The sequence below is a fragment of the Gymnodraco acuticeps genome, unplaced genomic scaffold (assembly GCF_902827175.1).
Source record: "Gymnodraco acuticeps unplaced genomic scaffold, fGymAcu1.1, whole genome shotgun sequence".
In the NCBI taxonomy this organism is placed as follows: domain Eukaryota; kingdom Metazoa; phylum Chordata; class Actinopteri; order Perciformes; family Bathydraconidae; genus Gymnodraco; species Gymnodraco acuticeps.
In genome coordinates this window covers 1071489-1094282 of record NW_022990235.1, presented here as the reverse complement: position 1 = coordinate 1094282, position 22794 = coordinate 1071489, and the positions used below count along the sequence as shown (strand labels likewise).

General features: G+C 42.5%; 1 protein-coding gene across 1 annotated transcript in view; it reads right to left on the bottom strand.

The window, feature by feature from the left end:
• foxj3 (forkhead box J3) overlaps positions 1-22794 on the bottom strand; it is a 69129-nt gene that overhangs the window by 18578 nt on the left and 27757 nt on the right. Inside the window, exon 3 of the mRNA XM_034219339.1 lies at positions 1857-1931. Coding sequence (XP_034075230.1) covers positions 1857-1931 — 75 coding nt within the window. The remainder of the gene's footprint in view (positions 1-1856; positions 1932-22794) is intronic.

The following is a 22794-nucleotide window of genomic DNA, read 5'->3' as shown; positions in this document are numbered from 1 at the left end:
ATTATAAGTTTTATTATGTGCGAGGCTTTGGGGTCAATTAACATTTTCCTCAGAGGGGAGGAATAATTCACAGCACAATCAAGCAAAGATGAAGAAACATCTCGTATCGATGTAGGCTAAAGCAGAAAACCTCATTACCCACCCCGTGTTTTAACATGAAGCTTCACTGACAAACGTATGGCTAGGTTAGAAAAAGGCATATCTACATGTGCTTCATCTCCGTGTTAAGATGAAGGGGTTAAACGCAGGGGTACTGATGCAGATGTTTCAAAATTAGGAGTCAGAGAAACAAAGCCAGGCTTGGTGGCGTTTCTTTTAATTAGGGGGGGAAGAAAACATGAAGTTAACTCTCATGGGAGGGCAGTTTCTGCATTTCACTACACCCACCCCAAGAGAGTTGGCAGGAAAAAAAGAAAAACATATAAAGAGTCATTAAATTATTCACAAATATACTGCAAAATACTGAAGCATTGCCAAGTGAAGTGGAGTCTGGGGCACAGCCACATTCTCCTCTGCAGCCATATAAACAAAGGCTGCTGTAAAGACTTAAATAAAACTGATAACAGATGACCTATTCTCTTCCCGTAAATGACAACGCTCATTTTCATACATCTACATAAGTGTTGTCATGTAGTTCCCCTTTTGTGTGTAAATAAAGGAAGAACAAACACAACAGGTACACCGGTCCTGGAAAATCCAGACAAAGACAATTACAAAAATGATTATTAACGGTAGCCTTCACGGCATGAATTTCTACCTCCGAGGTGGTTTTGGGGGGTGTCGATGTACAATAACAACTGTCATCTCCTACACCATCTCCGAGTGAGAGGCAGACAGAGAATGGCATGACTCTCCTATCTCATCCAACCAGCAGTTCTCATATTCCTGCCACATTACAATATTGATGCAACATATCAAGAGCGGCTAGCGCCTCTTTGAAGTTGTCTTCGGGGGGGAAGGGAGTGAGGAAAATTCAAAATTAAACATTAAGGATGCGAGCATGTTGGCCATGCATTTGGAATGGGATCCATACAGCAATAGATTATTTTGTATTTAGTGGAGCAGCTCCCAGGAGTGTCAATATCAGAGGATTACAGCAAAACATGAAATTAGCATTCAGTCCCCATCCTCTACACAGCTAGGCGTAGCTCTTCATGCATGTGTCGGTGTGCATGTGCGTGTGTATGTGTAATTATTTGTGCAGTTCCCTAAGCATATGTAGCGTATGCTCTGACAGCGCCGGGATAAAATCTGGGTTAGGCTACATATGGTTAGACCTATGCATGCCGTCAAACTCAATATAGTCCTCAGTGGAGCACTTCTTATCAGGATGATGTCGCTGCAGATTGGGAGGCTGGAAAAGCAACTGAAGGTGCTCCTATTGAGACTCAAATGTCAAATTAACATGTTGGTCTTTACATTGTTTACGGAGAAAAAAAATGGGAGCAGAATGGAGAGATAATGAGGGCTGATTCTCTCCTAGAGTAGCTTCAGGTTCACCTTGAGATTCTGGAAATGACCTGACTTCCACCCTGTTACGGCCCCTTCTATTTTCCCTTCTCCATCACCCACATCTGCTGTCTGTGCTTGTCCAACCAACTAGTCTCCTTACATTTGAAATGCAGTTCTGTGGGGCGGGAGGTTCATAATAGATTACGAGCATGCCATGCATTTCCAGAGTGTCAGAGTCCTGGCAGCCATTCAAAGGTAACATTTTTCTGCCAGAGATAGGCTGATACACACCAAAGAAATGTTGTAACAGGGCTTTTTTGGCAGCTGAGAAACTAAACTAAACATATTAGTCTATGTATATATATTATTTTTATTAACTGCATGCATTCTTTTCAGATTCTCACCTTTCCGGGGTCATCTTTGGAGCGAGGCACTTTGAGAAAACACTTGTTCAATGACAGATTGTGCCGTATTGAGTTCTATGGGGAAACAGACAGAGAGAGAGACAAAGGTGAGGGGGGGTCAGTGTACACATATCAAAAACAAGATAACCCAAACAAGTCTGCAGGACGTGAGAACATCACCACCAGCAGTAACAAGGGCACACAACTCGTTGGCATGTATCTTTAAAGTTTAGTCACAGCTCCTGTCATCGAGGTCAGCTCGTCTCAGTGACGTGAGATCTGGCCTGCCACTGTGTCCAGATTTCACTCCACAAACACATGCAGGAGCCCAGTGTGTGTACCAAGCCAACAGGAAGCAGTATCTTTCATCAATGTCCAACAAACTGCAGACTGGTTGCACAACATATCGAATTCCTCCGGTGCCAAAAATAGGTGCCAGAAGGAATCCCACACTGGGATGGTTGCTGATACTTGGGCCTGATATTAATTAATGCTTCAGCGAGCTCCTGGGGGGGCAGGAAATAAATTATGTAGATCATTCTGAAAGTTAACTCATTACAGTGTTACAAGCTACTCCACGCCGGTGAAGAGAGGTTCATCCAGCTGCCTGATTGGGGAGGGGGAGGGCTGGAGTAGCCACAAGGGCTGGAGAGCGACGCTCCGGGCCCCCGGGTTAACCAGCTACAGCGGGGCCCTCAGAAGCAGCTGGAGGCAGGTCAGCCGCCGGCGAACAAGAACCAATGGATGCACACGTTTGTCTACTCCACTTTATGAAGTGGTATTGACAGATGGCCACACTAAAGAGCTGTAGATCCTCTGATGAGTTTAACCGATGCACACGTACAGTAGAGAGAGGCAGAGAGAGAGACCGGGAGAAAGGGAGAGAGAGAGAGTAAGAGAGACATAAAGAGAGAACATAGAGAGAGGCAGAGAGAGAGAGACAGGGAGAAATAAAGAGAGAGACAGAGAGAGAGTGAGAGAGAGTAAGAGAGACATAAAGAGAGAACATAGAGAGAGGCAGAGAGAGAGAGACAGGGAGAAATAAAGAGAGAGACAGAGAGAGAGTGAGAGAGAGTAAGAGAGACATAAAGAGAGAACATAGAGAGAGGCAGAGAGAGAGAGACAGGGAGAAATAAAGAGAGAGACAGAGAGAGAGAAAGAGAGAGAGTGAGAGAGAGTAAGAGAGAACACAGAGAGAGAGAGACAGGGAGAAATAAAGAGAGAGACAGAGAGAGAGAAAGAGAGAGAGTGAGAGAGAGTAAGAGAGACATAAAGAGAGAACACAGAGAGAGAGAGAGACAGGGAGAAATAAAGAGGGAAAAGAAAGAGAGGCAGAGAGAGATAGAAAGAGAGACAGAAAGGGAGAGAGACAGGGAGACAGAAAGCGATAAAGAGAGAGAGAGAAACAGGGAGAAAGGGAGAAATAAAGAGAGAAAAGAGAGAGAGACAGAAAGAGAGAGACAGAGAGAGAGAAACAGAGAGAGAGACAGAAAGAGAGAGACAGAGAGAGAGAGACAGAAAGAGATAAAGAGAGAGGGAGGGAGAGACAGAAAGAGAGAGACAGAAAGAGAGAGACAGAAAGAGAGAGACAGGGAGAGACCCCCCAGGTGCAAAAGATGGGAGCTGCTTATTCAACAGTATGGGCAATTATCCCGCAGGAGGCATGATAATGAGAGCCTCGTTGTAATGCTGTCAATCTTTCTGGGTAAATCACTCTAAAGTGCCAATGCAATCCAGAATAAGTCTAACACTTTTTTCCCAACAGAAAAGGTAGCGGGGGAAACTGGAGCAATAGACAAAACAATTGTGTTGTTGTGCCAAAAGGAAATCTTTTCTGAAAGTGAAACTCGATACAGAATCCATCTTTTGAGTATCAAATAATCTTCCCTGCGGGCTTGAAAGAAGGCAGTTTGCTTCTTCACAATGAATTCATGTTACAATGGATCCCCAAAATGTGATCATGACATTAGCTATCTGTTGGCGCTCGCAGCCTGCAGGGCAGTGAGGAGGAAGGGTCCTTTAAACCGGCAGTCTGGCACACCCATTCACAAAAAAAGGAGCTAGATGCTAGCACTTACTTAATCCGTTGTCCCGTAAGAGCTTTCGACAGTGTTCACACATGTAGCGCACAACAGCAGATTACGCCTGTCAGTAACATTCTCACTTTATCGTCCTAAGCACTTGGACTGTAGCACTGGACATGATTTAAGTTGTGCGTTTAAAAAGGTTGCACTTAAAATAACTTTGCACTCATCAAAGAAGAATGTATTAGTTTGAGATCATTTATTTTTTGAATGATTAAATTGTTGGCGTGACACATGTCCAATGAAATTGCTCAAACCACATGACTCATAATTCACAAAACATTTGTGTCTATACCGCCAAATTCTAAATAACTTACACTAATTCAAGATAACCATAGCTGTTTCTGAAGGAGCTAAATGCTGCATTTTAAAAGCCGCCTTTCAAACTGCAGGGCTAAGTGTTTATTGCGATAAAGATTTGGGCTGAAGTATCACCTAAACACCTGAAGTGAGGGTGTTTGAACAATACAGACAAAGACAACAGCACAACAGACGGGGTATTAAGAGACACAGATTCTCACCAGATATTAAAGAAACAGGAATCACACGCCTACTACACAAAAGTTCATCAGGTTTCAAATAAAAGTCACACAAAGGAGATTCTCACATCCTTTCAACTTTCAAAATCAAGAAATCTTGTATATGTTTTCAATTACCTATTTGTGGATTTCTGTTATTACTTTCAAAAGAGAGTGAACATGCCAAGTTCCGTTACGTAACTATGCTACACACTAGTATGCATTTATGGACAGGTCTCAAACCACAATATATTCTCCTTGGATCTTCAAAACTACACACGGAAGAAATCAGACTGAACTCTATGTGGTCTGAATGAAATCCAGCCAACATGATAACCACTTTCCCTCCGAGTGTGCAACGCTGTGACGCTGAGGCATCATCACTGATCTGTAGGACCTGAGAAGAATCACAAAGACTTGAATTCAAACACAGTATTAGTGATGTGGTGGCTCTTAAACGTACCGATTGACCCCAAATGTGAGTGCACATAAACATGAAATATTTAGATTTGATATCGGCATCATGATATAAGACCAGATATTGTGTTCCATTTTGGAATTCGTAATATCACAATTATTTTTGGCTTTTCCTGCTTTTAAAGGATGCACTAAAGTAACTTGATGTACATTTCAAATGTGTATTATTCGGGTTTACCCACTTAGTCATTATATCCACTGATGATTTCTTTTGAACATGTAAACGTTTTATGAAAGCACAAACTGCCAAACGTACAATATCATCACAATGTCAATAGATGTTTTTTTTAATATATTGTCGTCATCGATTTTTTTCAATATTGCCAAGTACCACCAGATATCACTCAGCTGCTCTTCCTCTTCACAGGCAGTCTACCTCACACAGGCTGCAGTGTAAGCACCATTACACAGACGTTGTCCTTTTAGCCTCACTCTGTCCCTTGCCTTGTCACAGTTGGACTTTAGTTCAGATGAATAAAACAATGTGAACACAGAATGTGATCATGCATAGTGGATGGTGACTAACAGATATAAGGCTCTCAATTCAGCAAGCTCTGCTACTTTACAACCCTGAGACATGACAACAGGGGAGTGTCTGAGCGGGAGGGACTGTGATGCAAGCTGTACAATTCTTATACACACTTAAGTACTTCAAATCATTTTCCCATCACAGCCCCTGAGTGTGTGTGCCACTTGATGCCAGGCGGACAGCAGCAGCTGAACTCAGAGAGGTGGCTCTATCCATTAAGGTCCTTCTGCTGGGACTAAATCATTGATACAGTCAAGCAGCCGAGGCCTGCCGCTACATTAGAAGTTTACTTTTTAATGAACTCCGCCTGCCTGCTCTCCTCCTGACAGGCCGTGAAGCCACATATTGTGTCAGACCAACTCTCCCCACTGCTTTAGACACATATGTGGTGTGAAACTAACAGGCTGTGGGTCATTTGCAGGCGAAGACATAAACCAGAACAAAAGGAACTCGAAAATATTACAACAGCAGCAGGGGAAGAAAAGTAAACATGATGACGGAGACTATCAGGGCATTTAATAGATCGCAGTGCATTTGCTGAGTAGGAGGGAAAGGAGTACCAAGACTACGATAGGCTGATGAAAAATGAAGGCCAATTACCGTTGAGCATATAAACAATGAGAAGCAGCTCCTTAGATTTAAATCCTAAGGCTGTTTATGTACAAAGTATATCTGCTTAAAGACAGTAAAATGGGTATGAGCACTATGAGGGTAAAAGGGATGTGAGGTAGGCGGAAGAGGTCAGAGGATGTGCACAGTGATGCACAAAGTGAGTTAGACAGAGCCCACTGCAGGGGTCCGGCACAAGTGCTGCCCAGCATCTACCTGCAACCCCCATAGAGCGCCTCGTATCCAACCTCAGCACGGGCCTGTGTGTGTCTGTGGGATGCCTCCTACACACCTAAAGAAATGCGTACACACACACACTGGTACGTGTCTCCGAACAAATGGCGGTGATTTAACACACCAGGACAGCAGAGGAGGCGTAAGGCAGCTCCGCCTTCGCTGCCCCCCCCTGCTGAGGAGCGCTGCAGCTCAGCAGAAGGACCGCCAGGGGAAAGTAGGTCAGGCTGACCTCTGCGCTCGGCGTGTCAAACGCTCGGAGTGAGCTAAAGGGACAGGCCATGTCAGAGCCCCGCTCCTCACAGCTGGGGAGGAGGAGGCACCCTGTGCACACGGTCAGGGACCCAGGGGAGCGGACTCGGCATGCTGGGACAGACACACATATGCACACATACCGGTTATGACATAGGGATGAGCACCAGCAACCCAGGGAGAGGAGGAGCCCCACTGCGGTCCGACGTGAATTAATCAATGCCCCCGCAGCTTCCTGGCCTTCCCACATTCACACCAACTTCCTGAAACTTTTGAGCCTCAGGACAAAGATTTTAAAAAAGGAAAGAAAAAAAAGAATGTGTGCGGGGGCTTTGACGGACCGACACACAGCCCACTCTTACATTTCCCACAACTAACAAAGAGCAACAAAAGGCAGTTTTTGAGTTTACCTGTAACATTCCTGAGTGAGAGGCTAATGACCTACAGCGGCTCTTAAAGTGTTACGATTAAACTCCAGAAAGAAGGGGGGCTGGGATGAAAGGGCTCCCTAGCATTGCAGTTTGTGGGAAATAGGCCGCGTTGAATAATGTCAGAAACCAGTGGTTAAACATTTAACACCCGCTACAGGAGCTGTGCATGAAAGCAAATATTTCAAATAGAAATGTTGTCCGTGTTACATTTATATTTCAAATTAAGAGCAGGTCTGAATCAAAAGATGTACAATTTAAAGCTCAGAGTAAGTTAAGGGGGCATTGTAATGTGTACCCAATCACAGTGTTTCCACATTAACAATTAACTTTACCATAATTTGCTTAAGGGCTTTTAGAGTGGGGAAAAATAAGTAAAGTTATGAGAAAATATAAGACAGGCCTGTGGTGCCACGTCTAATATCTTGTATCGCGTGTCTGTCCAGAGGAGGGAGAATGAAAATCTGAAATAACAAGAAAGTATTCCTGCTGGTCCTTTAGAGGAGAGGACCTCTCATTGACCTGTCAACAAGTCTGAATGATGGAGAGACACAAAAGACTCGAGCCATGGCCGAGATTTAGATCAGTTTAAAACATAGAGAAATAATATCTGCTGGAGGAATGAACGGTGAGACGGAAAGATAAAGCAGTTCGTTGAGTGGGTGAGAGAAAGAATGAATGAGTGAAACGGTAGCCAAAGAAATGGAAAGAAAGACCTGGTGGTTGGACATGTGTAAACGAACACGGAGAGTAGATATCATTGAAAAAAACGTCTGTCAAAAATGACGAAGCACTTCCTGCTATGCTAGAAGAATGCAGCATTTTTTATAATTTCCTAACACGACCAAGAAGCGTGGTGGGGTCTGCTTTCTTCACATCATGGTGGGAAGGCTCTAAACTGCAGTGTCAGAGATATCAAACGCAGATATGATCACATTAGACTCATGACTAACACACTGACATCACTCACAAATTACTCGAAGACGCAGTTCACAGACAGCTTTTACAAGATTGCAACATGGGTTTGAAGTTCAGTACATCTGTCAGAGAAGTGGATGGTGAGGAGTGTAAGCGGTGTTGCAGCTTTTAAAACGTGATGAGACGGTGGGCAGGGATCCATAGCAGCGCCTAAAGGGCATCAGTTGTGCGCGTTGAGACAAAATGAATTGTGAAATCTAGTACCGATTGTTAACCAACTCGTTCTTTCAAGGGTTTCAGCTTCTCCGACGTGAGGGTTTGTTAATCTGCATGTTTGAGAGCACTCTGAATACTTTCTGGTTTAAGACTGTTCGATGAATACAAACAAATATTTGAATAGGTGATTTTCAGTTGGAGGTAAATATCAGTCGCATTCACAAAATAGATACCTAAAACAAATAATGGACAGAATAATCTATAATGAAAAAGGTACTGTAGTTGCAGCCCTACAAAACTCAAGAAAATATTACTTTGTTTCCAATCAATTTGTCGTTGAAGTACTATTAGAACAATTGAAAGATTACAAAAATAGATTATATGCAGAATATTATGAAGCATTTAATCTATAGCTAATTATCAGTACACATTAACTCATTAGACTTTTTGCAGGCCTTACCAAGAGACTACCAAAAAGAATGAAAGGTGCGACAGCGAGGAGCAGCGAGAACTAAGAGCAGCGAGCAAGCCCACGATAAAAGGAACTGGAAGTGGATCAATAGAGTACAGTAACACACGCAGGTAGATTACTGTATTTTTAGGCCTTTGTTATTTTCTAAGGACCCTGTGACATGCCCACCAACACAGAACATACTCCTCAGCCTCGGGGATCTGCACCGAGGCCACGGAATGTAGCACCTTCGCTGTCTATTTGTAGTGGGTGTGGGAAGGCATGTGGGATGCCACAGTGTTCGCTCAGCAAGGCTTTAAAATAAGGTTTTACTGGACACACACACACACGCACACACGCAGGTAGAGAAAGGTAGGTTCATCCAGGTGCAATCACAGGATGATTTAATCCTGTTAGCTGTGAGAAGAGCGGTGACCCTGAGGCCATTCGAACGAGGCTCTTCTGACTGACTGGATGAGAACCTGCTGCGTGATGACAAAAGAAGTGGCAGGAAGCTGTATGCTTCACTGTCACCTCGTGTTCTACTGCACGCGTTCACAACATGTACATGGAAATCAGGAGAAAGTCAAGTACGTTTAATGACTACAAATATTACATTAGGCATCTATTAAAGACATTTTGTATTCCATCATACTGCTTAAGCCTTATTGACTACAACACACACACACACACACACACACACACACACACACACACACACACACACACACACACACACACACACACACACACACACACACACACACACACACACACACACACACACACACACACACACACACACACACACACACACACACACACACACACACACACACACACACACACACACACACACACACACACACACAACAGCAACTATAACGATTTTTAACTTGATTTACTCCAACCATCTTCAAAGGCATTTGATCTTCCTCCCTTGACATCTAGTAGTAGTATGTTGGCATGCAAGGTTTTAAACCCAGTACTCTCTGATCTCTACTGACTTGTATGTAGTTTTAATAAAACATACACAGTTTGCTTGTCTGTTGCAGAAAAATACTAAATTGTCCTAAAAACATTTCACAGGTTATTCCATGCTAGGAGAGCGCTATGGCTACGATGCAAAGACAAAAGAAAGCGAGCGCTGATCACTAACTTTCACTACGTAGACTCAGGTCACCTTCTGTAGCACATTGAGGTATTATAGTAATTAAAACTCACCAGCCACTTGTGCAGAAGGAGATGACACTATGGGGAAATTGTATTTTTCTTCCTCCGCTTAACAATGAGCATTTGGCTAAATTAAACCCATTTTTCACCGGCAGGCTCATATAATGAGGCCAGTACATGCAAGAAAGAAATGAGCTTGATAAGCGATTACATGTTGTGTGGACTCAAAAAGACATTGCTATCACGAGGAGGGAGAACAGTGACGGCAGGAAAAAAGATTCAGAACATTTAGTGAGATGCTTGGATTTGGTTATTATGTTTTTTTTTTTTAAAAAAGCTTTAATTATGGAAAATAACACGGAACAAAGAGCAAAACAAAAAGATAAAAACCTTTCAAATGTTGCCTCCCGCTACAGGGGAGCAAACGGAGATGACAACTGAGGTCAGTGTGTTGCATCAGTATCCACAGGTGTTGTGTTTCCAGAGGTCAGCTCCATACATTCACACTGCAGGAAAGGCTAAGAGTAGAATCAGGAGAAAGGCGTCTACACGTCACTATCTTGAATAAATACAAGCCGTCTACATATTAACCACCTTTAAATACACATTAACCAAAGAAATCGGCAGTAGATGTTTATCTTACCTGCCTATTCTGAAAGAAAAAGAAATCCAACTTTATCCGCCAAGTCATTTGGCCGAGGGTAATCCAGGGATACTGCATCCTATAGAGCCCAGGCAATAGACTGAGCCCAAACAAAACCCCCATAGTTCTCTGGTGGCATAAAAGAGGTTTATGAATGCTGCACCAAGGATGTTCCCTTTTCAACGGCAGCGTGGGGTTGGAGACCAAAAGCTTCAATATAAATGTTCTGAACTCAATCCCACTCGGGCCCATGCACCCACATTCCCTTCCTGCTTTGTTGTTGTAAAGCCAACCTTGGAATGGACCTGCAGAAAAATAAGGGAAAAAAACTGCTTCTGCATTATTTTCTAGGTGCGCTCAGGGTTACAGCCTTGGCTTGAATGCTACGTTTGAAAATGGAGCATTCTCCTTATAATTTGGGAGGCGGTCACTGCTGATTTGAAAAGCCATGTGGGAAATGCAACTTAGTGCACCGCTGAATGGCAGGTCAAACAACCACAAAAGCCCTGAGCCACTTACAGGAACCTATTTGATCAGAGTCCTTCAGAGGCGATCCGTCTTTGTCTCTCTTTGCCTCTCACTCCAAACCGCACACAGCCAAGACGTTTTGTTCAACCTCCAACGTGTAAACGTTAGCACGGCGCGGCATGCAGAAGTGCAGCATTATTCCATGAAGTGGATTATTTTAGATTTGACCTTCGACAGGGTTGTCTTTGGCGATGAGAACAACATTGAGAAGAAATGATGGTGGGCGGAGACTTGCATATGCAGATTGAGTGATCTCACAAATACACCATTTTGTTGGGGGTCTATTGTGCTAAAAAATACATTACAATGACATGAACATTTATTTTATTTAAGTCACATATCTTGTTTTGTATTCAAATAAACAGAAATTGGATCGTGTTGCAATCAAGAAAGTGAACTGCTTTGTTTCACCAGAGAAATATTCCATCAGTATTTAGTTTGAACTTAAAAAGCTACATGTATCTAGAAAACCAGAACAACTGACTGTAGCTCACTTTTAAGAAATAACAGCTACATTACTGTATATGTTCAAATCAAAAACATGTTCAATAATATAATCATTAAATCCATTCAAATATGGAATGATATAGGAAATGCTTCTGGTCATTTCTGGTGAATAGCAACATGGACCTCCATCTTAGCTGCTGATGAGCTAACGTTAGCAAACAAACCATCTTTGGCCGAGCGCAGGGACAGCAGTTTGCAATGCATATCACAACAGACGACAGTTTTCTGTTACAGTTTGGCAAACCCACACAATAAATGTTTGTACAGCAGCTTAACCTAAAATGAGGAGCTGGCACACAGCATGCACAGTGACTCTACTCCTGAACCAAAGGGGGGGGGATTGGGAACAACAGGGAGGTGGTAGTCACTTTAGTTTTTTAGGGGTTATAATTGTGATTGCACGCTCTGGTTCACCTTCCTTTCTCATGCACTCAGGTCATCACAAGTTATACAAGCCCAGAGGCAACACAAATAATTTGACAGATACTCAAATCGGGAAAAAAGACACATACTTGGTCACTTGAGGGAAACGCTGAGTGCATATAAGCAGATAAAGCAGCCTTGCGCAGCGCTGTAAATCTGGTTCTGTGAGCGACTCAGGCTTGCACTCTTCTCCTGTGCTTTTCCTCTCCCTTCCTCCTCCTCCACTGCAGAGGCTGTTCAAGGCCATGAAAGATTGGAGGCAAAGTGACGTCCTCCGGTTTATCCTCCCTGAAAGCCTTCGCATGCTCTCAGTTCCACATGAGGGATCTGATGAAAGCCATTTGTCAGTACGCCACTTAATTATCAGCCAGAAGAAGAGCCTCTGATGCTATCCTCTGACAATGGCTCACAGCAGCCTGCTGACTACAGTGCCCACTAACAATGAAGAACTGACTGCAGCTACTAATGGTGACGGGGTAGTGCCAACTGTCCACTTAGGAGTTAGACAAATTACAAAGCAGCACAGAAATCTTTGTGTGCTGCTTCAATGTACATCCTTTTCTGTCTAGGCTCAGGCAGCGAGGAGGAGCACAGTTTGCATCCTTGTACTAAGACTGTAAAATGTGATGTTCGGGAGAGAAAATGCTAAACAGAAAAAAGTCCTACTGAAAACGCATGATATCTAGTGGGGGGGGAACGGAGAGGTTTTGACCTTTTATTTCCCCTGCATGTCTACTCACACATTATAGAGCTGATGCTGCTGCTCAATATGCACATTAGCATACGAATAAATAAAACAGTCACATGCGTTCCCTAACCTTCTATATTTGCATCGTCATATCTCTGTGGCTGCTGACTGCGCCCGTAACGACACACCACTGTTCTTTCAGTGCAAATGGATCAAACAAAGAATTCCATTACGTTGATATTAGGTTAAAGAACTCAAAATCAAGTATGATATTTAGATATCATAAGAAGAGAGATATTCAACATGACCACGCCTCTCCTTCTGCCTGGTGTTATCTATTTCCACAAAGCGAAGGTGTGTATTCTTCAAAGGGTTGGGCTGTCAGTAGCAAAGACCCTCGGCTACTACACAAGCAGAGGAATGATTAAGCCATTTACTATCATCACCCGTTTGAATCTGAACTGATACTTTGCATTAGCACGGTACATGTCCATGACAGACACAGGGTGATGATGATTCAGTGTACCCTTACCCACAGTAACCTGTCAGCAGGGAGCAAGTCCACAAAGCAACGGCAAGAAGCAACATTTTAAATCACTGCTCTGCTCTCCTGAAAAGGGCCTAAGAGAATCTTTTTTTTGTTGTAATATGTATTCGATGTGATTTTCTTCTGAAAAGGAAATCACAGACCCACCCTACAGTCCATTAGCCAAGTGAATGCAGAGCTGCCATACTTGCTGACCCATTAATAATACATTGCAGTGGTCAATAGAGGCCAGACACCTCGGTGCACCTCTTCATCCCTCTACACAACCACATTAATGGGCTAATTCAGATGCAATTAACTGGTGGGGAGAGGCTGTGGCCTTGTGGCTGGAAGAGCACAGGCTGAAGGGCTTAGAGCCAGGCCTGGGATTATAATATGAGCACACAAACGAACACACACACAACAATTGACATACTACAAGCAGGGAGCATTTGTAGTTCAAAAATAATGTAGCTTTCAATATTGAATATGAGAAGAAAAGAATGGATGCCATTTACTCAACGTTTTCAAATGTATCCGTAGTGATACTGTTAGTAAATTACCCTCAGCTACATTTCTGTTTCAGTACGTTTTTCTAAAAATACTGTCCATAAGAATACCTGAAGAGGAGGTATACAAAAGATTTAAGCAACACAGACATATTTTTGAAAGTTGACGTTTCAAACATTTTCCCTTTTACAAGTCCAGCAGATGCGAAGTAACATGAGCGTTAATGTAGATTGTTTTTGTGTTGACCAATGAATGTAAAATCTCCTTTAATAAGCTCCGTTTTGGTTTCCACCGACTCCTGAGCCGATGGTTTGGGTCTTTAGCGACTCCATCAGTGGACTAAAATGTTGCGATAAAATAAGTAAAAGACTTAGGTGATAATATTAGATTTTTACAATTAGCCATGTTATTTATTTTGAATACAAAAATATTGATTATATCCGTTTATACACACAGACATGCTTTTATCCTGTGAGGACTTTGTGTAAAATGACCTGCATTTCGATTTCATTTCATCACTTTCGTTTTTGAGTTTGTCCATTTCTGCCAGTTTTACTCAATAAAGTGGCAGAAATCTGCTCTTCGAGAATGTGACGTTGACAAACGAGCAATTACAGGAGCGATATTTGTGTGTCACATCTGTGGCCGGCATGACCCGCGATTAGCCCTACTGATGCTGAATGTGAGATGCGAGAGCCAGGGCCTGTCATCGCAGGCGCCGGGGAAGGCAGCGCGGCCCAATCTGGCATGTCATCCATCACTGGTTCCACTCGACTGCCACAGCTGTGTCACCGTCCCCCTCTCACAGACTGCTGACCCCACTGAGGACGCAGCAGCATGATCAAATATCTCTCTGGGATAAGAGACAGCCAAGTTGCTTCACTGACTAGTCAGAGGACAACCCCCCCCCCCATATCCTCTACCATGGTGACATCTTTATCAATAAGCAGAATTTAATGGCGGGCAGCAGCAGAAATGTGGCTGCTCACCTTTGATTTAAAAAAAAGCAAGTTTTGTGAAGAGCAAAATGAAGCTGCGGGAGGCTGACGGAGAAGGTGGTTAAATCAAACGAGGAAATGGGACAACATCGGCCTGACGTATTTTTCAAGATAATTAGTTTCCATGCATATTTGAGTAACACGGCATCATCAGGGCCAGTGTACTCATTTTGTTATATCTTCTATCAAAAGTGACCGACCTACAGTGTGGACGTAAGGCTGAGCCCACGTCGCTCTGAGTGGATATTCAGTGGAGGGTTTCACAATCAAGCTACAGACCTCTGACCCTATCAGCAGTCTCAGGTTGCTGTAAACTTTTTTTAAAGATCCTTCTCCAGCCTCTGCCAATTAGTCCTGCAGCCTCTTTTCCTTTCATTTCCAAAAAGGAAATGCTGCGTGCACGCTACAGCGCTGGCAGATCAATTAGCCGCATGCTTCACAGGAGGCAAGCGCTCTTCAGGGAGAGCAGGCTACCTTAATTATGAATATTATTAATTATACCTTTAAAAAGACGGGGAGAAAAAAAAATCAATCAATCAGACTCAAAAGACGTTTGTTAGAAATTAAATGCCACCTTGTTTACTTTTCTAAAATAACATTTGGTATACGGATGGAGCTGGCAGCAGGAGACAGTGTAACCCAGCTCCGATGAACCTAACGGGGCAGAATCAGTGTTAAAGGCACATTCAAAAGGACTGTGATCTATTTATAGCATTCATCAGCGTACATCTCTGCCTCCTTGTCAGGGCAGAAATCAGTGCACACATAAGAGTTGATGTTAAAAGGCACCATCTGTGATCCCAGTGTCAACAAAGGTAGAGTCATATTCAGACTGAATAGCCATGATGGTACAGCTCCATTATTCAGTCCGACATTGGCTTCTTATTAGCAGTTTCCTGGAGGGCAGGATTTGATTTGACTCTAACCAATCGCTGCACTAATGCATCCGGACTGGAGGCTCTGACTGTGCTAGGCTGCGTACAGTTACAGCCAGTTAATATGAATATTTAGAGAGACTATCAGTTGATATGGACATTAGGGATGTAACGATACCAAAAACTCACGGTACGATAATATCGCGATAAAAAGTCCACGGTACGATATTTATCGCGATATTGAAAAATAATTTTCAAAAAAATTTACTTGATTTTTTTTTCTTTATTAAATAATACATCTGATTTGTACAGCATTTTAGTAGGATAGTAGTATTTTAAAGTGTCAACAATATTATAATCAGACCCTGCAATAGAATAAATCAAGTTTCACTTTAGTTTTTCAAGTAACTCAACTCTAACTCACTCACTCACTCACTCACTCACTCACTCACTCACTCACTCTCTCACTCACTCTCTCACTCTCTCACTCAGCATCATCAAGGTTATCTTTTAGGAATATGAGCATGTCCACATTTCGAGGTAGAAGCTGGGATGTTTGGGCGTTTGCAATATCCCCTGCTGTGGAAAAAACTCTCTTGCTTGGTACTGATGTTGCTGGGACAGAGAGATATGCTTTGGCCATGGGTGACAGCAGTGGGTCAAACTGTGCATTGTCTCTCCACCACTTCAAAAACAATACAGTTTATGCCAAGAAGGTGAGGCTTATTGACAGGGCGAGATATAAATATACTGTTGGTACGTGTCAATGTCTCTAGGTGTGTACATGTAGCCCTGTAAATACGATGTCCTTTATTGTTATCGGTTGTTTTATGTTCATGTTGTAACCTACTTGCTGCCATGTTGGACAGGTCTCCCTTGAAAAAGAGATTGATGATCTCAATGGGGCCATCTGGTTAAATAAAGGTTTAAAAAAAAAAAATTTATTAAAAAAAAAAAAAAATCTTGGTATATTTTGTCAGTCTCACGACGGTATTGAGACGTTTATTTACGGCGATATTCGAGATATTGTTACATCCCTAATGGACATACAAGGACCATTTCTAAAATATCCCTCAGAGATGTGTCCTGGTTCAGGGAAATAATAGGCAGTGTTTCATATTTACACAATACAAGTTCACCGGGTGCATTGTTGGCTTGTACGAGCACTGGAGCATTGCCAATGTTATATTATGGACAGATATCAAAGAAACAGTTCAGTATCTTAATACAAATAAAGGAGGCAATTAGGTTTGTATTGAATACTGTAGCCTTTTAGCAGCTGGTGGCTTCCGCTCATGTTTACTTTGTATTCACACTTTGGTGACTTACAGTTGAACAGTACATTGTAAGAACATGCATAAAACAGTTTGGATGTTACAATTATAAATCAGTTGAGGAAGAAACAGGCAAACCAGAAATCTTATCTGAGAATGCACTTATGATTAATTTGTAATACGGAGTACAATACTGCTTGCTTGTCTTATTCTTCACGCTAACAAATACTCAAGGAAATGTTTTTTCTTTTGAGGAGATGGCCGTATTCACAGACATGCTCAGCGATATTAAACTGTACACACGCCACATTACACAAAAGGCGAGCGCAAACCAAGTCGAGAAATGATAGAGGGCAAAAGGCCACTCACTGGGAAACTAAGTTATAATACAGGAGAAAGCTAAGAGCTATTTTTGTCTAAATCTTTCTAGCTATGGAACGATGACTAAAGAGTTTTGAACAGCTCCCCACGACCCTTCATCTTTCCCTCTGAAGAGTATAAGAAATAACTAATGATTTTTCCAGTTATGAGTTGTTTTGAAATGTGCTTCAAATACCAGGCAGTTTATAACGTTAACTGTGACACTGGGGTTGATTTTCTAGCCCAACTGTGCCTCAGGCTACATATTTGTGACTAAGAGAGGGCACGGCCTACAGGAGGTGATGATCTCAGTCACCACATAAACGGAGAGCTCTAGCAAAGACACAGTAATACAGATCCTGACCCTTCCTCCAGTTATTAGGGAGTCGTATGGGTCTCATTAATGCCAGTCAGATTTAAAAAAGTTCAGCGTACTAGAAAGTTCTCATATCCAAAGTCCTATCCAACTGAGACAGATGCCAGGCCCTCACTAGCCAGGGGACGAGAGAAAGTGTAGCTACTGAATATACATGACTGCCTTGACCTCTCATCATTCTCCATAACAACCAACTGAAGAGCCAGCCTCAACAATGCCAGCTGATTAATGTAAGAGCTTCTTCAGCGTGTGTCTTAAGATGTGTGCAGGGATCACCATCCCATCACAGTCCAGTATTATCTGCATCATAAAGGATTCTTAGAAAGAAGGAAAAAGCCCGTTAGCACAAGTGGTGTGTCCCAGAGTGTGAGTCAAGTATCGACTTCAACAGATCTCATTATCACGGAGGAGGAAGTTCACTGAATCAATTGATGACCGTGGTCAACAGCGTTTACAACCTGCCGCTGTATCTCCTCTCCCTGAGCAAAAAAGAGGAAACGGGAAGGAGCCGTTAATGTCTGCCTAAAATGCTAACGGGAGCCATACATATACATATGAACTAAAAGGCCATAGCTATGATTGTCAAAAAGACAGCTAGTTTCAAGTCAAATTGAAGCCAACATCTCCTCGCAGGGCTGCAGGCCACAAGAGGAAGCGATAGAAGCCTCAGGCCTTTTATGTTCTGCACTGCAGTCAGCACTTCACTCAGCGGAGAGTGGGGACAGCAGCTCTTGCCAAAATGTATCTGTGCCAAGGCCTGCCAGCCTGCTCTCCCCGCCCACTCTAAGGGCCAGAGCGTGAGCGGTGGGGCGCCGGTAGGCGGGTGCAAGGTGAGGCTGGTGGGCGGGTGGCCAGGCTGGAGCTTCCTGACACAAGAACCCGCCTCACAGCAGGATCAAACTGGCTGCCGAGTGAATCACCACCTCTCCTACCACCTGACAAAGTCAGAGCCAGGCCAGTATGCAGCCACTTGCTGTCTCTACAATTAACAAGGAATTCAGGAAGAGACACAAATACTGCTGTGTCACCTCATCACCCAGCCAAGGTTTCTATGACACCTACAAAAAGAGAAATGTATGAACTTTGTCAAAAGGATCACTTTTGACTTCGTGTGAGTGGTGCTCTAAATATGTTTCACTGCTGCTAAAATATTCAGTATGAGTAAAGTGCTTAACATTTAAATGCTTGCTTTACGGTGTAATGATGATACAGGCTGAGAAAGTAGATGCAGGTATCAGAGAGTCTTGCACCGAAGCAATTTTACACTTTCAGATTTCAGGCCCTGCAAACCTAAGCTTGAGGTGGGAGATAGGGGCAGGAAGCACAGATTCTCATACCTGACCAATCTTATTTAAATAGGCAACAGGAGCAGGGATGTTCTGAGCTGTGGCTAGTCACTAGTCAGAAGCAGGAACATTATCTCCAGAGTAAATAATGTCCTGGAGGACCAGTAGCTACCCAAGTCGCTTCTTCAAAAATAGAAAACTGCTCCAGGCTGCTATTATTAAGCCTCAGATCCAATGGGAAGTTGAACCTTTGATCTGTTTAGGGTACTGTGTATTTGCATTTTATAATGAGATCAAAGCAAGGTCCAGGGCACCCCCCCCCCCCCTCCCCTCTAAGAGCTGTGGGCCTCAGTGAAAAAGCAGTGGGAGAGTGGATGTTTGTGAGGCAATCAACAGTAGCCCACATTCTCCTTTAGTTAATTTCCATTCCTGTACACAGGTGTTGAAGTGAAGAAGTAAAAAATAAAAAAAATGTGCCAGTAGCAACAATCTTCTCGACAGTTAAAGTTCAAGAGCAAACATTTCAAACATTTCTAAACTGGTTGAGAATTGCTCCAGATTTTCTTTGGCATTCTTCACCTCGAAGAAATGCAGAGGGGAATTGACACACTTTGCCTGGAGAGAGCCCATAAGGAGCCGCGAGAAGGTTTGAGATGAGGGTCAACGTTTCAGAGTGTATGTGGAGGCTCTACTCAATACTGTTCCTGACCACTTTTTCAAACAGAAAATATCCCAGAAAAGAAATGGCACACAGTCACTCCTTCTGCGGCTGAGATGAGCAGAGCCTCATGTTTTCTGACGGCTGATCAGAGGGGGGCGGGGAGAAGGACTTCGTACAGTCCGTTTGCTTTAATTACCCCTCCAGTATCAAAGTATTTCTGTAGCAAAACATGAGCTTAAATATTGTTGAAAATTGAGATACAGTGCATTTAAACGCAGCAAGAATTAAAGGCAATAGATACATTTTTGAAAACTACGATTTATTTTAGTATCGACCACTATTAGACAACAAATAATCTGTTAACGGTGACTTTGTGACTGATCTTGAAGTCACCGTATTATCTTTAAATTATGAATTCACTATATGACTTTTAAATAAAGTTAAAATACCATTTAAAATATTATTTATTTAAAAAAATAGTGCAGTGAGTTTCACAGCAAATGAATATCACATAATACTCATTTGATGTGTACAAAGTTGAATATGCCGCTCTTAACATCTAATGAGAAGAACTACTTTTGAATAAGTTATCTTTAAGATGAGTTTGCCACATTTGAACCGACTGATTTCATGTTTTCAACTAATAACTCAAATGCATGTCATAACTTGACACTGGTTCAACCGGAGACATCAGCATCTACACTTACTGTAATTAAATCTTTACCTTTGGATGTATAGTGCAGCTAGTCATTTAGCCTACTGCTCATCATGATGCATGCACGCAAAGGCTGACAAGGGGAATACCCCCTCCCCTGCAGCTTCTTGAAGCCACGCGTCTGCAAATGACTTATGAAGCAATTGCCCCACAAACAGTTGTAGCGAAAGTAAGAGACCGCTGATTGTCCTTTAATGACACGCAATACAGTATCTGTGAAGAGAAGAATTTCAAAAGATGTGACAGCAGACTGGACAGAAATAACTCCGCTCATGTAGTCCATTCATTTGATTACTAATCATCTAAAAGGTTTAGTAATGAATTCCAACTATGCTCTTTGGAATTCTAAAATAATGAAACTGACCTAATGTAAAACATCTTTAAAAACGCTCTTCTGACCTCGACTGAATGGGACTGAGCGATAGATATGAATTATAATCAGGAAGACACAGAAGTAGTACTCTGCAATCTACACATGCAGCAAGCAGAACCCTATACTCTTCTAGGAAATATGCGTTTAGGAATCCTAGTATATAAAACATCCTTAAGGAATCTGGCAGATATTCAATAAGCCGCGCTTGCCATTCACCCTACAGTATACAAGCTGAACCGCACAAAAGACTGCTTGGACTGACCTGCCAAATACAAATCAAGAGTACCTCAGAGAGCTGGAGAGGGTGTTAAGAAAATCCCCGCCTAATTGCTTGCTCGTAGATGCCGAGCACATACTCCGCACTCTCCCAGGCAGCGTTCACACTTTTTGACCTTGATGAATTATCTGTTTTTATTGACAGCACTTATTGATATTTCTTAAAAGCGCCGGCTAATGGAGTTCTATTGAGATTATTAAATGAGCTGCTGGTACTGGGATTAGCCCGGTCTCATCTCGCCAGCACAGCCTGCATTATCATACAGAACAGACGCATGCGTGTGTCGAGTCCCAAATTCCAGCGACTGACATCTCCGGGGAACAGAGGAGCGATGACTACATCCGACCTACATTCACCCCACCCAAGCATGCTCGCTTCCAACTAATTATAAACGTGCACACTCAGTCACACTATAGGTGGAATCATACCATAGTAATGTCACAGTGCAGGGAAACGTGACTCCTGCATGCACGTTGCGTGATTATACCGTTTCAATGATGTGATCCTTTTTTGCAAAGACGCATTTCTGAGGGATTTCAAGTCAAAAACAACTCAAGAGTGACCTCCTGGAGTTTGGGGAGGGAAACTTTTCTCATGCTTTTGCACAGACTTGGATGAAAATATCATTTGTGTAATGGGGATGTGAAAATTCTCCAAGCGTAGAAACATTAGGAACTAACCTAAGGCTGCTGGAGCTCGCTCAAACGCCCCAGGCATGGAAACAGCACTATTGGATTTCATTCAAATGTCTTATGCAATAAAACTATTTTATAAATACTCGATACACATTGTTTCAGTTGTTAAGATACTCTGAAAAAAAAAACAATGACATGGAAAACACCACATTAACAAGAACTGAGAAATATGTGACGCAGGCTCTAGCGTTTGAGCTCATCGTCAAACCGCATTTCAGAGTTTCCTGTACTGAGCATCCTGGTTAACGTGATGTGGTTTTTTACACGAGAGGTATTTCTACAGTTGCAGCCCACAATAAGGCCAAAATTGTAGATCTATGCAAACCTTTACTAAACTAGAAAGTACTTGAAGGCGGCGTAATCTCAACCAATGCTGACTAAATCTATAACTTGCTCTTATACCCCATGGCGTTATTCCAGTCATGTCAAATCTACAGTACTACCTACAGTTAATGGAAACACTTTCCACTTCCACATTTTATATTTCTGTAAGTGTTACCTCTGTGGGTACACAAAAAAAAAATACAAACATTGAATTGTATACATCCTAAAAATCTTCCACGATCTAACACCGCTTCAAACAGCATGCTTTCTTACTTCCAAATTAAATCAGACACTTTCAAAAATCTTGAAAATAGAGATTTCAGCCTCATCTAAAATGTCAAATCTTCAAAACTGCTCCTGGGATATTTTAACAACCCGTTATCAATTCACACTGTGTGACATTTCCAATTCTTGAGTGCCATTTATTAAATATTTGGAGGCATTTAAGACGAGGTTTTAACAAAATAACCATTTCTTAAGTGTCTCCTGTACAAAGCAATACTGAAAGCAGCAGCTGATTTCATGTCAAAACCACAGGAGACAACAAAGGAAACAAAGTCACGCGAATGGCCACACTCGTTAGCCAAGCGTTGACTAATTAATATCATGTGTCACCTTTCTGCTCCATCTACACTGGGCTGTAATGGATAGAACAAAAGTGCAGAGGTGGCAGCAGCAGTACCGGTCTGATTCTCACTGAGGACTCCCACACTGAAATGTATAAGCAGGGAACAGTATGCATTCAAGTGTCAAGTAAATGTTGTGTCTCATCTACAGTTATTTTAGTTGTGCTAGCCAGTCACACTGTTATACTTACAAGCAATAACGTCCACTTCAACCCACATACATGATGATTAACTCTCTCTCGTACAAAGAAACATTAAGAATTTAAAGTACCATAAATCATACAGATTGACCAATGAGTGCCATATGCAACCAAACCCGCTTAACAACAAAAATGCTGAAAACTTGTGCCAATATCTGTAGAGAAAACCATAAGTGTGTGATGA